The sequence below is a fragment of the Melospiza georgiana genome, chromosome 16 (assembly GCF_028018845.1).
Source record: "Melospiza georgiana isolate bMelGeo1 chromosome 16, bMelGeo1.pri, whole genome shotgun sequence".
Lineage (NCBI taxonomy): Eukaryota > Metazoa > Chordata > Aves > Passeriformes > Passerellidae > Melospiza > Melospiza georgiana.
In genome coordinates, this window is record NC_080445.1 from 10,204,075 (window position 1) to 10,219,475 (window position 15,401).

The window sequence follows — 15,401 nt, forward strand, 5'->3', positions numbered from 1 at the left end:
CCACATTATTTCAGATTACACTTCCTATCAGTTTCAGAGAAGACACCAGGCTGTCACTGAAGCAGATGAAAAGTGTTCCTTTTTAATCACTTGGCATTTTACTGTCACATCTTAAATGATGCCAATCTTCCATTTTTTCCCCAAATAATTGTGCTACTAATACCTGAGACTTTTACACAGGTGGTCTGTACATCATATTGCTATGGTTAAATTGAAGGAAAACTCTTCACTTTCTTGCTTTTCTTAGCAATTTCTTTCTATTTCTTAAGTCTTGCATTTCTTTTAGCCTATGTGTAAATAAATGCTTAAAACAGTTTCAACATTCTAAGACTGACTCACACATTCAATTTGATTTCTAAGAGAGTTAGTAACTTCCTTACTATCATTGCTATGAAGCATAAAAGATGGAAAAGGTTTTAAATATACTGAATTTTCCCCCTTTGTTTTTTTTTTTTTTTTTTTTTCCTAAATTTAAAGGAAACCAGGCTTCTTTTCAGACAAACCCATTCCTGTGATCATTCTGGACAATAGTGAACAATTACAAATTATGACCAAATTATGACCAAATCCTAAATCAAACATTCCCAGAAGCTAGGAGAAATACTTATTTTCTTATAGTTTTAAAGTTGTTCAGATGACACAGAGATACAGTGCAAACAAAAAACTAAAAATATTTGCTTTGAAAGTCACAGGTATTCAGCAGGAACTATGTTAACTGGAACAAGGAGTAAGACTGGAATGATGCCTTTAATGACATTTCTTCATGACAAGGTGATAAAAAGATTAATGCTTAACATCAACCTCAAAGCCCTTTACCAACATGAATTAGGCTTCCCAAGTACACCACTAACACTAATCTGTTTAAAAAGGGTGAACTCAGGAACAGGAAGGACCTGTCCAACGTCCTGTTAAGCTGAAGCCCAGGTGAAGCTGCTGATACCAGCCTGAGACACAGCGTGCAGTGTGAGCTGACCTGAACACAGCAAGGGAAAAGGCACCTCTGATTTCCCCTAACAGGTCTGGTTTTCTCTGCACGTTCAGACAAAACAAGAGGAAGCTTAGCTCCAAGATTGTCCTTCAAAGAGATCTGTGGTTTGACAAAATTTGAGAAACATCCCTCCCTCCCTCCCAAAACGTCTCATCTGAAGATCTGTTCAGAAACTCTCTAAGAGGCTTGCAAGACCTGTTTTCACCAAAACCTAGTGTGCTGAGTGAGCCTATCTCACTCCAAAGCACTTTGGCAGCTGTAAGAACGACAATTATCTAACAGACAGCGGTTACCAACACCACTTTCGCAGGAAAGCCTTGAAGCTGATAAACTGTGATAAGCAAATTCAAGTGAACTGCACGGTGGAGAAGTAGCAAAGCAAAGCTGCTCACATCTTGTTCCCAAGAACTCTGGAATTAGCTACACCCCTCTCACATCAGCAACTGGGTTTGCATAGGATAATATGGTGGTGGAGAAAGAGTAAGAGTTAAACACAGGTCTGGATATGGACAGTTGTATTTGATATTCCTACAGGTGATGAGCTTTTTGTAGTATCAGTTAAGCAACTGACATCCTGAACAGAGGTCATGATCTCATATAAAATACTATAAAATGATGTTTCTTCTCTCTTGTCCCTCAAATTAGCTATTAGAAAGAGCGAGACTACTTTCCTCCTTTGCAGACCCCATCTCTCTCTGCAGACTAGAAATTCTTTTTCCTAAGACATTATGGTTACGTGCCTCTCTCCTCCTTCAGAAACTCCTTTTTCTATCTCTGGTAGCTCTGGCTGCTGAGGCAGAAACAGCTCTGAGCACCACTGTAGTGGTAAGCCAGTCTGGCTCTCTTCCTTCTCAATGCACTGCTCCATCAACAATGCAGTTTCAAGCAGCTGCCTAAAACTGCTTCAAATAAATGACCCCTAAATGAGGACAAATTTACACAAAGATGTCTTCAGTCAATTAACCAAAAGACAAAATTTGTTTCTGTAATAAAGTAACAGCTTGTTTTCCCATCCGGTGTCACGATGTTTATTCCATACTAAAGCTGAGAAAAATGTTGTGGAACTAAGAAACAGACCAAGAATTCATCTGTCCTTAGCTGTCATCCAAACAGGCAAAAAACAATATTAAACTGTGGCCTATGTGAAATATAAACCTTCATTTGGGAACAAGACAGTGAGAATGAATGCTGAGATCAGTATTTTCCACTCAACAAGCACAACATTTCTCAACTTTGTAGAGTTGAGTGTCTGAGGACATGCAACTTTCAACTTATTTCAGAAAATCCCCAGTCTGCATAATAAGGCACTTAATCAAACACTTCACCTTATAAAATGTATTCTCTAATGACATCAAAAATCAGTAATAATTTTAAGACATTTGCAGATAAGATGACGGCAAAATCCTTCAGCTAAAAGCAGACACGTTGTCATCTTATTCCAGGGGTCCCATACTGCTGTCTCCTTATCACAAAAGTTCCATACCTTCTGAGCGTTTTCTCATGGCCAGCTCCTCACAGCACTGACTCTTTCTCCTTCCCAAAGCAGCCACTGACTCCAGTTCCCTTCTCACCCAGCCACCCCACTCTTTTACAGCACTCTGCTTCTCATTGCTTACAGCTGTGGCCTGGTAAAGTCAGGCCTGTTCCTGATCTTTGCTAATTGGCCCAGCTGCAACTCCTTAGGGGTGAGATTCCTTTCTACTCTATCTTTAGTTTCTTCTATTCTATCCCCCTACACAGACACACAGCTGAGCACCACCCAACCAGACTGCCTTACTCCCCCATGAGCTCAACTACCTTAACTGTGTGGGAACATTTGTCTGAAACCTTTCTTCCAATTTTTCTACTGGAAATTTGCAACTCCAGGTGCTGCAACTCCCTCTGCTTCTCCTTATTTGAGAGACTAAATGTATGAGTTTAAAATTCAATTGAATTTTCAGGGAACACACTCTCATAAACAGCCATCTCTCATTGCCAGTTGTATGCAGCACATATTCAAGATCATCAGAAAGTACCAAGACAGCTTTTTTCTTCATATAAACTCTAAGACAGCAGAATAGAAATGCTGTTTCTTCTGCCCCAACAGCTGCATCCACGAAGTCACAAAGAACTCCCTCCTTGACATGGAAATAAAGGTTAAGTGTCAAAGAACAAAGAAATGATCTCCAAATGCTGTATCTTTATTTAGCCAAGAGTTACTTTGACAAAGACATACGTATTGACAGAGTTTCACTTATTTTTATAACTATGCTGAAATGATCTTGCTGATAAAGATGTGGATTTACCCACTATAGGACTGTTCAAGTTGCTATTCTTAGATGTTTCTGGGGAAAAGAGTGGACTAATGCAGCAGTGCATTTCTGTCCAGGTAATTTTCAACCCAGTCAGCTTGAGAAGAGGTTTGGAGGCTGTGCTTTCATTCCCTCTCTGATCATTGTTAATTCAGGTCAAGAGGCTCAATCTGACTCTAGAGAGGTTTAGAGTCTAGAAAGGCTTAGCAGAGACACAAGAAAAATGACAAAAGGCTGCAAGAGTTCTGAAGCATCAGGATACAGAATCACAAAGCAGTTTCAAACATGAAGGAAGGGACCTTCCTGGCCACAAATTGGCATCCTTAAAGCAGTGTTACTGGCAAAATTCAGGAGGTTTGGCTGCCAGGAGCAGATTCTAGGTCATTTTCCACACCATGATTTAATATCTGCATCTTAGGAGACAACACTGTGATTTACTCTATCTCTGATACCTAGCTTGCTTATCTGATGTACAATGTAATTGAATTTCTTCCAAAGAAAGCTTTTGGAGCAATGACTATTTTGAGAAATAACATTTCCCAAGGAATGTATATTGACTGTGATGAATTCCTATAGATGTAGAGGCTAATTAGCAAGAACCCAACTAATAACTTGGTTGGATTTAATCCATATACTGAACTGGCAACATGCACCAGAGAAGGAGGCAGAGGGCGAAAGCATGTCTTTGGGGAAGAAATCACACATGACAGGCACTTTCAAAGTGGTTCACAGATATTTCAAATGTTGCCTAGGCTCTCTTAACCCTCGGGCTCATCTGCTTTCCATCACCCTTCCAGGCCTGTTTCTGCTCCCCCTCCTGCTATGTCTTTCCTGCATACTCAGGGCAAATTATCCTGACTTAAAGATGAAAATGCCTAACAGTCACATATGCACAACATTCTTCTAAATAAAAGCAAGGTTCTGTAAATGTTGTCTTTCATTGCTCATGGATGTCCTTGTGCATCAAATGCATGCAGCAGCACATGAAAGGGAAGAAGTTCTCTTAGTAAAACCATTTTTATTGCCAAGTTCCATTTACAAAGAAAGGTCTCTTCCTTGTTCTTGTTCAGGTTTTCAATAGCCATGACAAATTCTCAATGCCAGCAAATACAGACTCAGAAGTCTGGATTTCAGAAACATACACCAATATTTTCTAATTCCACTCCCTTCCCAGATGCTTAGTTACATTGTTCTTTAAATTAACATAAGATATCACATTTACTCCAAGTGTCTAACATAACCTACATTAAATAATTAATACTTATTGCCTGTAGAAAGACATTTCAGAATTAAATTCACACCATGTTTGGGCTTTTTTCCATGTAAATGTAAGTGCAGGTTCAGGACTTCTTTTTCCTCAAATGAACTACATTTCAGACAACTTTACTGAAATATATTTCATAGGAGGACGGTCCATGTTCATAAAATGCTTTTTGTAGTGCTTAAATCCCAGGTACATTCATTCTTCTAGAAAAATACATTTCTACCTCTTTGCACTGAAAACAATCAAACTTACAAAGCAGCTAGAAATGAAGGAAAAAATTTGCAACAAAAATATCAACACAGCTATTTACAAGTGGAGATGCCTAAAATGATCTTCTAAAGTTTGTAATGCTTCCAGAATGTTTCCTGAAGTTGTGACAATGTATAGTTAGTGCTGTCCCTGGGCAAAACAAAGCTCCTAGACATAATAGTCTATAAATTTCACACTTGAATCTATTCTCAATCTTTAAAAAAATTATCTTCATGTTCATTGTAAGTACTTTTGCCTCAGTTAGTCCTTAAATACAGCCAAACACTAACCCTCAGATCTCATACAGACTATAAGACTGCAATTACTGTGTGTCTTAAACTCACTTTAGTATGAGTATCCATAACTAAAAGTAATGGGAAACAAGATAAAAAAAATTTCAAGAATCCTCAGATGATGATCTTAAAAGAATCCTGTGAACTAGTCTGGACCTTAACTTTTGTTATCAAGTATTCTTAGTCATTACCTGCTTAAGCCATTTTTGGTTACTTTTAAAATAAATGCACTCCACACATTTATTTATGCTAACAAGACAGCCCCAACAATGACAAGTTTTTCCTTTTCATATTAAGAACCAATCAATTCAAGTTAACAAAACAATAAACCAGATACCACCACAGTGCACATTTATTAGACAACCAAAATTTAGCTTTACATTTATGATACATTAACAAACACAAAATATATATTTTATAACACCTTGCAAAAGAAAGCAAAACTGAGCAACGTGCAAATCTAAAAATGCTGGGAGATCAAAATAGGGAAAATTCTGTACAAATGTAATATAAAAATATGTTTCCATATGAAAGAACCCTCTGTTTGAGACTCAGTCAAGAACTGCATCTCCTATGTCTTTGTTGCTACTCAAGTATTGAGCAGCAGAAAAACCCCCAAGAACTACTCCCCTCCCAACCCCTAAAAACATCCCACCCTAGCAAGCCCTGCTTGGATCACCCTCTGCTTTTCAGAATCCAATAGGAGATGGCAAGAGTTATTCTATTTGTTTCTAATTCATGCTGCAAATGCTGGGGAAGGTCAAGAGAAACACAGCAGGCAAGCACAGGAGAACTTCTCCAAAGATTGCTAGATAATAGAAGAGCAGTGCCCAGGTGAGTGGTATCTTAAGGTAGGTCAGTGTGGTGAACCAGGGACACACCAAAAAACTCTTTCAAGAAGGACAGTAGCAGTTAAGAAGAGACTTTTCAACATGTATTTAGGTGGCTACATTAGGCTGTCTGAAAGAAAGAGACCAATTACCTTGGAAGCAGAAGGCCTTGATCTCCCCCAGCTATGTCTCTGCAGATCTCTGATCCAACTACAGGACTAAACCATTTCTTTTCCCAGGCAGCAGCTGCTTGCCTGGGCAATGCTCTTTTAAAAGCAAGTTTCACTTCAGCTGGTTAGTGGAGACAAGGGCAGAATGTTTACTTTGGTGTGGGTTTTCTGACCACTACTCCCTGCTGGTCAGTGCCCCTGCTCCTAAGGCTGTTCTGGAGCTCCCTGTCTCCTGCAGGAGTGACAGCAGCACCCCAAGAGTGACTGACAGCAGCACCCCAGAGTGACTGACAGCAGCACCCCAGAGTGACTGACAGCAGCACCCCAGAGTGACTGACAGCATCCCAAGAGTGACTGACAGCAGCACCCCAGAGTGACTGACAGCAGCACCCCAGAGTGACTGACAGCACCCCAAGAGTGACTGACAGCAGCACCCCAAGAGTGACTGACAGCAGCACCCCAAGAGTGACTGACAGCAGCACCCCAGAGTGACTGACAGCAGCACCCCAGAGTGACTGACAGCAGCACCCCAGAGTGACTGACAGCACCCCCCCAAGAGTGACTGACAGCACCCCAAGAGTGACTGACAGCAGCACCCCAGAGTGACTGACAGCACCCCAAGAGTGACTGACAGCAGCACCCCAGAGTGACTGACAGCAGCACAGCACTGAAGTGTTTACTTTTAGGAAGTGGCTTCATCCTTACACACACAGTTTCACCTGCTTGTCTGATAGCTTACCTACATCTTCAAGCATAAAGCTTATTTTCCTGCTAGTGAAATGACAATACCAGGGCAATTACTGAATTCCTGGATTGCTTGAAGTAATCACAAATTAACAGTAGACCTATTCTTCTATTTTCCTAATAACAGTATGTAAATCATTTCCTGTGAAGCTCTCACTAGACAAGTGATCATGAGATTGAAAAGCCACTCAAAGGTAATAAAAAGTACAAAGTCACCTCTCTTTCCCTTTGCCCCATTTCTTGTGCAGTACAGCTCAGGGGTGAGATTATTCATATGCATTGAAGAGACTCCTTGTGCATGGGTGTAATCTTACTAGAACTGAATTTGAAATGAGATAAATTAAGATCAAGGTTTTCCAGTCTAAAATTACTTCTGTTTAAGGGAACTCAGCCTGCACAGTGATATTTTCTGTAATCTAGGTCAAGAATCTAAGGTTAATAACCAACATAAAATGATTTCTAATTAAGTGAGGCATTTTTTATAATGGTCTCCAGAATATTACTAAGACTACAGTGTAATGCTGCACCATTTTAGAGAGAGTCTAGACTTCAATCAGTTCAGCTAATAAAAATTCATGTGGTTCTTGTGCCCAGATTGCTACTGATGTGTCTAGGCCTGTTCAGGTACATGCACATTAGCTGCAACAGTGACTGCATGAATGCAAATTCATTTTAAGCATGAGACAAAAAACCCAAAAAAGCAGGCTCTTACTCTAGTAATGCCAGATTTTCACACAAAATCCACTGCAGTGCTGAGGACACCTAAACTCTGAATTCATTTAGAGTTTGGGCCACTCTGGAATGGTCAGAGTATCAGTTAATTCAATTTGAGACAAAGTAGAAGTCACAGAAAATTAGAAATCAAAACTGCATGAAAAAGTAAATAGGGGGAAAAAATTACTGGCATTCAAGTGGCAGACACCTCACATACCCAGCTGGCAAAGATTCGATTATTATGTGAAGGAGAAGACAGAAAAAGTGAGAAAAGTGGTACCTGTGAATTAGTCAATCTCATATGTGTATATATATATGAATATATATCTATATATACACCTATATGTATATACACACATATATCTACACACACATATATATGACAGCCAGGAAGAGGTACAATAAGCAACTGGGAAAAGGGTAAAAACGTTGCAGATTCACCCATTTGGTAAGAACTCAATGCCAGTAGAGTGCAGTGGTGACTGAAATCAATACCAAGTAAACAGCAGCCCTCCTCTGAGGAACTGCCAACTCAGGGTTGAGAACAGACCAGCAACGACAAGCTACTCCATTTACTATTAACTTAAATTAACTTACTTGGAAATTGATGAAAAATCTGAAATTCCTTTCATGTTAAATTATGTATCAAATCAGCAAAGAACATTCCAAGCTTTAAGAAACATCTTTCCCTTTCCTGTCAGCTTGGTGTCAGGATCTAGGAAGTAATGTGAACTCAGAGTCACTTTTATGTATGTTTAATGTTGTTTAACTGAGATACCATCCCAGACAGGAAAAAAAATAAACAATACCTTTCGAGATCAGACTTGCAATGGAATTATCACTTAGATATGGTGACCTTCTTCCTACATGACTGTGAAAAATCTGAAAAACCTCTTTAGAGTAAAACTGCTTCTGTCTGCTTCTTGAAGTTGTCTTTCAGTTGCAGGGATATCACCATTCCTCAGATGTGTAGCAATTTGACTGTCAGAAGTGAACAAACAAGCTATAGCAATCTTGTAAAATATTTTACATTCCTCTCTAGGCATCTAAGCAAAGACTAAAGTAGTCTCAAAAATCCCTTGTGTTAATTTGAACAAGCATTGTGTTTTAACTTTGAATCAAACCTTGAAATAAATAAATATGGAAAACATAGTATTTAAGTCTGGAGTCCTACAAAGACAATACTGAATGTGGCCAAGCCTGCTGGTATTGTGCAGACCTCCAAAAGATGAACAAGCTTAGGATTAAAAAAAAAACAACCAACCAACCAAAAAAAACCAAATAAAACCCCAAAACCCCTGTTCCACAAATAAAACCTCGAACCAAACACCAAACTGAAAAAACACACCCTGACTCAAATGGAAATTTTACCTCTGTCCTATAATATATAATTTTTTTCTGGTCTATGGCACATCTCCCATTTCAGAGACGTAACAATGCAGTACCATGAAGCTGGGTATCCAAAAGTCTCTTCACTTTGCCATAATACTGTAGACCTTTTACAATAAATTAGTTCCTATTAGAAAGACAGTAGGTTCTCTGAAACATGTTCATGTTCTTGTATAACATAAACTGGTAGGAAAGAACCAATCCAGATTCACAAGTCTGGGCTTTTCTCTCTTCCCCAGTTCAGATATGCTGAGTATGCGATGTTGGCTCTGAAAACTGCTGACATTCTCTGTCACCACTTGGTCCCTTCATGTGGGCCTGAGGCCTCTCAGGCCTCCAGAAGTATCTGCACTCCCAGAGGGAAAAAAAAATAATCACAATTTGGTTGCACTTCCTTCACTGTTTATTACGGTCTGCATGGTGGCTTTAGTCAGAACTTTCCGCCTCTACCTCTTTCACCTTGTCAACCTCAACTTCAGGCTGCAAAGAGGCCTGAGGGATGCAGCTGAATGTTCGGATGCTGTGCGGATCCACTGGTGGCACCAGTGTGAGCGACTCCACGCTCAACGTGTCCGTGCTGTCATCTGTGAGTAAGGATATGGTGGGCTGCTGGGCAGGAATCAGGCTGGGAGACAGGTTGGCTGTTTCTGTGTCACTGGGTTTTACAGCATTTCTGCTGGACTTGGAAACAGCTGCAAGAGTTTCATCAGTCAACATCGTCTGACCGGAACTGGCCGTCAGAGGCTGCTCTGGAGCTGAAGCATCATCTGAGAAAAGAAAACACCAAGAACAATCAATACTCAAGGCAGTATGCACATTAACCTAACAATACACCATTATTCAAGAATAACTGGGTAGAAAATACAGTTCTGTGAAGCACTATGCTTACACATCCACATTTTAGTAATTAGAAATAAACCAAAATATTATAAAGGCATAACCTAAAATGTCAGTAGGATTATGTTCTAATTAGGAACCATTTAGTATTAGAATATGTATCAATATTAAAAATTTTCTTAGAGAGAGCAAGCTGAGGGAAAGAAAACCTCTCCAGTATTGACTAAAATGAACGCGCTACCCCTTACCAGGAATATCTTTAGAAATAAAAGAAAAAAACTGAAGAACCACTCTATAGCCAGCTTTCCCAAAAGGTGGCCTGTTTCTTACAAAAATTTGGAATTCATCCTCCAGGTTCATATTTAAGTGACACCTCAACCACAGAAAGCAGAATTATGGCAGAAGAGGAAGGAGGATCATTTCCTTGCTGCAACTGAAAGGTGCTGCAAGAGGCCTGCCTTCTGAGACATGGGGGTCTCCTCCTAAGCAAGGAGCATCCAACACTCACATTGAGAATAAGCATAAATGCTACAGAAAACTGATATGCTGCTGCACCTCCTACTTCATGAAAAAACCCTCCAACATTATTAGCTATTTGTGCTGTCCTCTCCCCCTAAAAATCCTAGTGAACTGTCAAGCAAGCTGTTCATTTGGCTCAGGATGGAGAGGGAATGGACAGGATGAGGTGATACAGCCTTAGATGATCAAATATGCCCAGAAAAGTCAGTTTTTTTTCTTTTCAGACTACAAAAATAGATGCCATTAAAGTAAAAGGTATCCAGCTTCAAGACAGACCAGTTTTAAAGCTTTTCTAAGAAACAGCATGTGTTCAAGTGTACAGGAATCTGCTCTGCAGAAAAGCTTACAAGGCAATGTAGTGAATACATAAGCTAAGAATTAAATTATGGTTTTAATACACAGTGACCTTAAAAAAATTTCTGTTTCATTATGATTCCAATTAGTCCTGGAAAAGAACAGAAAGCATGAACATAAGACAAAGGGAAAAAAAAAAAAAAGGAAAAGCAAAGTAGAGAATGGAATGGGTATCAGTAAGGTATAAATGGATTACACTAAAATTACTGGGTTTTCTACCTTTCTGGTAAGATAACCCAAACAATGGTGTACTCTCGCTCCAGAAACCACTCATGTACTTTTTGCTGAATTGGAGGCTAAAGCTTCTTGCTTTGATAAAAACAAGATTTTTAGATGGTAAAAAAGTCTACTATTAAATAAAAGAGGTATCAGTGGTTATTCTTGAATGATAAGGACAGATTCAAAGTAACCCTACAGATTCTTCATCTGTCAAGAAGCTTTACTGAGAATGTAGCAACTGATAACAGAGGAAGTGATGCAAGAATCACATGGAAAATGAACTACTCAAACAATGAAATACAGGCTCATTTCTCTGAATTCCAAGCTGAACACTAACATTTCAGTATGTACAGAACAGTGAGTTTCTGCTTTTTCAACCTATACAATCTTCAAATGCTATCAAATGCTCTTTGCCAAGGAAACTTTCAAATCTTATTTATACTACAGCATGAATAGTCCCCCAAATTCAGATTCAGAAACCTGAGGCATTCTGGTAAGTAAAGTATTATCAACTAATGGCATTCTGCTCAGAATGTTGCATATAGCACATTTCTATTTAACTTCTGAATCCACACTTCAGTTCTTAAATCATTCCTTCCCCTCTCCCAATAGAATATCAATGTCTTAATACTTGAATTTACTGAAATTATGAAAGACATTAAATTCTTTTGTTATGCAGGATGTTTTGGTCCCAAAATCCTTCCAGGTAGGTTCTAAGTTAATGCTAAAGTGACTCCTTTCTTAACGCCACAAACAAAAAATATTTGGAAAAAGTCTTCATAAAAAAAAGTATCTGGAGTTAACAAGTCCAAATTTTCTACACAAAAGTCTCAAAAAAAACATTAAAAAGAATGACAAAAGTATCAAAAACTGTGAGCAAAATACACTGCCCAGTATTTCAGTGGCAGCATTTGTAGAGAATACAAGATCAGAGCTCTCCTGTGCTTCCCTCCAGCTGTTATTGATATTGCTAGAAGCCAGTCTCTCTCCTTCTCAGGATGTCTTTTGTCACTGCCAGCCTGGTTTCCATCACTGTGGCATTGAATTTCAGGGAACAGTGGCCAATTGCTGTAACCCAGGGAGGCACCACTGTCAAAATGATCAGAAAACAAATCCCAACACACAAAAGGGTGGAGGAGAGAGAGTTCTTAACACTGTCTAGAGCTCACAAGAATGTCTGTCCTTAAGCAGGTACCAAGCTCTTGCTTCTAAGGAGTTTCACATACTCAGCATATCTACAGATTAATTTCTCTACTTATTATCTGGAATTTCCCTTTATACTATATATAAAAATACTAACTGGCTTTCAAAATCCAAACTCCCAACATTTTGGTGCAGTTTGACTTTTGGATAGAAAGAAAATTTGTAATTTTTCCCTGGATAAAACCACCAGTCACCGAGATATGCTCTGCTCTTAAGTATCAAAAGGCTATCACCTAATACTAGAAAACAGCATTTCTATTAATCTTTCCCCAGCCTCAATGTACTTAGGCAAGAGTGTTTTGGCACAAAATATATGCCAAATCTGCAGCAAAACCAGGGAGAGAGAAGTCAGTTTCTTAAAATGGTTTTGATCTTAATACTGAGCTCTAGCAAACAGTCTTCCATACCTCCAAACTTATTGTACTTATTGAAAACAAGGTGTAATTTTGCAAGTTTTGGAGTATTATTAGCTCTCTTTGGATGCAGAGCCTTCAACAGCCTTACATGTTTTTCAGCACTTCTTTAATACTACAAAGATTATTGTTACAACAAAAAAAAAACCAACTAAAACATTCAACTTGTTATATTAACTTATGCTAAGAAGGGTTATTGTGAAAGAAGTTTGAAAAGAACAGAAAAAGGAAAGAATAGACATCTACCGTGAAGTGTCCTAAGCTGTACAGCAACATACTATGAAAGGATAACAAAAATACAAATTACAAGACATTAGGCAAAAAGTTGCAAATTAAATTTATAATGATGAAAAAGGGTGTTTATATAATACTAGCAGAGTAAAGTAGCTTCATGCCATGACAGGAGCAAAAGAAAAGAAAATTAGATACAAGTTCAAACAGATTATATAACAAAGGTCATCTGGAGTGTATTTCGATATTTTTTTGCATCTGCTCCTCCTCCTCACCTCCTCAGGTAAGGACAATCAAACAGTCCATAAAGTCATCTGCCAGAACCTGATGATCACAGAAATATTAAGCTTGTGCCATCAGAGACCAGGGACAGTCTTATGCTGAATGCCTGTCCATTTGACCTGTGCTATAAAGAGATTTCTTGCTGCTGGCCAAGGACCTGCATTACTGTCCATTCAGGAGCCTGTGTTTACTGAATTTCACTACAGCCAGGGCTGCCCTGTGCAAATGAAGACATGGCTGCTTTGAAGCTGGAGGCTTGATAGCACAATTTCCACCTTTGGCACGAGTGCCCAGAGACAAGGGAGAAGCCACAGATAAGGCTTTCAGGAACAGCTCATTATTGATTTACAGTTCTCCCAAAACAAAATGCAGAGACAAATATTATAACGCTTTCTTCAGTTTCCTACCTCACTGTCACTGCTGTCAGCATGGAAAGCAAATATGTTCTACTGATTATTATGGGCTTGTGAAGGCTTATGGAGGAACCTGCCTGAGTGGGTATTGCGGGAGTTTCTGCTGCAGCTGCTGCTGGAAGGCCTAAACCCAGTGTCCACCGTGACTGTCAGCCTCCGACAGACTAAACACCCGCCGGCGTCCTTTCCTGCCAGACCTTACTAGAGGGAAACACAGCCAGAAATCATACAGAGCCTTCAACAATGACACAGGGGAGGGAAACTGGAATGGAGACAAAGGATAAATGTTAGAGCAGCAACAAGAATAAGTGACAAGGACACACCCGTAACTGCTGGTATCTTGAATACAATTTGACACCACACCAAGAGCCTTCTACTTTTGGGAAATACTTCTGAAGCAGGAAGTATTCATTCTTTCGAAATAAATGAGTTTATATTAATTTAATGCTTTGCTTCCTATCTGAAAATGTTTGTAAGTTTGGGCTATGTCTGGCAATATCAACATCAAGGAGGGCGGGCAGGTATTTATCTGCATTATAATCTACTCACCTGCTTTAGAAACTTTGAGAGAAGTTCTTTACCATAAATTCTGGTGACACAGAATTATTCTCCTTTCCCCTGGCCATGAATTATGTGCAGTACTGTGCACGTGACAACACTTCAGATCACTCAGCCCTACTATTCTGAAACCCAACAGTAGCATTTACATTTGGTTTATGATAAAACCAAACACAGCGTTTGAAAAGATAACAGCAGTTCAGATGATGATGCTTGGTGCATAGAAAGTTCCTAGAAAAGAAACTTTCTAAGAACAAAAGTACTTCCTCACCTAGTCAGAAAATTACTAGAGCTTCACAGAACAGGAGGTCAAACCACATTTACATTACTGATTATAGAGGGAAGAGACAGAGATGGTTTCAATAGGAAGGCAGGCACTGCTCTTCTAAGCTTGATTAATCACCCTCTCCTTGGAATGGAAATTTAATTTCAGACTGGAATCCAACATGTTCTCTGCAACAAGGGACAGTTCTTGGTACTTATTTTAGATCTTTTATCACCAATACCTGCCAGAAGCACAAAATACAGCTTAAGTGGCACAGATCAGTGCCTTGTGAAGTCCTCATTACCTATTGCTCTAATGTAAACATTTTCTTAAGTACTGAAGCAAATTGCTTTTTAAAAGTTAAGACAGCTTAAAAAGTAATAAAATACAGCACAGATGACATTAATACATTCATAATTCTGGAAGACTGCTAACTTACAGTAAGAGAGCTTCTATATCTAATCCTTGGCATATATGACAATAAGCACTTTAAAGAAGTGTACAGTTCCAGCAGGAGTAGCCAAGACACAACTGTATTCAAAGCTCTGAAACTTGATTATTGAAATCTGTCTAAGGAGAACATTTCTACCTTATGCATAATAACATTTCAAAAGCACATGATAATTAAAAAAAAAAAAAACTAAATACAAAGAAAAAACCAACCTGATAGCTGGACTTGCAGAACCCGACACTGATTTTTCTGTCTTGCTAAGCAATCTGCTTTCTTTGAGGGATGATTTCTGCTTTTTCAATTTTAAAGAACAATAATCTTGTAAAGGGCTAAGTTTAATCCCCAAACACTGCAAATGGGGGAGCTGCCAGTCTTTAAAATATCTGTGCCATAAAGCAGCTTGACAACTACTAGGTAGGATAGCCAATGAACTTGGGAGTCCTAGGAGTTTATTTCACTCATGACAAAGCAACTGATGCAATGCTGTGGGACTGTTTGATGCAGGTATGAGTGATAACAAGTAAATTATTTTTACAAAACATTGAACTAACATAACTTTTCCCTGTGATACATTTTTGAAGGAGCTTTTGCTGTTTAATCATCAATTTATCCTCCATGTTGTAACATTTTCTCTTAATTAACATGCAATTTGTCTATTTTGTTCTCATCTATCACTGTTTTATGTAAAAATTGGTGTCTATGTTCCAAATCTCATTTTCTGAGA

The 15,401-nt window shown here is 38.9% G+C and overlaps 1 protein-coding gene and 2 long non-coding RNA genes across 6 annotated transcripts in view; 1 reads left to right on the forward strand and 2 right to left on the reverse strand.

Annotated features, from left to right (window-relative positions):
• Window positions 1-4,277: 4,277 nt before the first annotated feature.
• Window positions 4,278-6,557, reverse strand: LOC131090151 (uncharacterized). Its single transcript, XR_009115298.1, has 2 exons — window positions 6,512-6,557; window positions 4,278-6,349 (listed from the first exon to the last, which is right to left on the reverse strand). It is a non-coding gene; the product is annotated as an uncharacterized LOC131090151 (long non-coding RNA).
• Window positions 6,296-6,801, forward strand: LOC131090150 (uncharacterized). Its single transcript, XR_009115297.1, has 3 exons — window positions 6,296-6,368; window positions 6,481-6,619; window positions 6,731-6,801. It is a non-coding gene; the product is annotated as an uncharacterized LOC131090150 (long non-coding RNA).
• Window positions 6,653-15,401, reverse strand: part of CLEC16A (C-type lectin domain containing 16A) — a 58,045-nt gene continuing 49,296 nt past the window's right edge. For 2 of the 4 annotated variants that reach the window (XM_058035304.1, XM_058035306.1), the window contains one exon: window positions 6,654-9,699. In XM_058035304.1, the coding sequence (XP_057891287.1) occupies window positions 9,359-9,699 (341 nt within the window). In that variant the 3' untranslated portion in view covers window positions 6,654-9,358. Of the gene's footprint in view, window positions 9,700-13,480; window positions 13,605-15,401 lie in introns of all 4 variants that reach the window. The other 2 variants (XM_058035308.1, XM_058035305.1) reach the window with 2 other exon arrangements.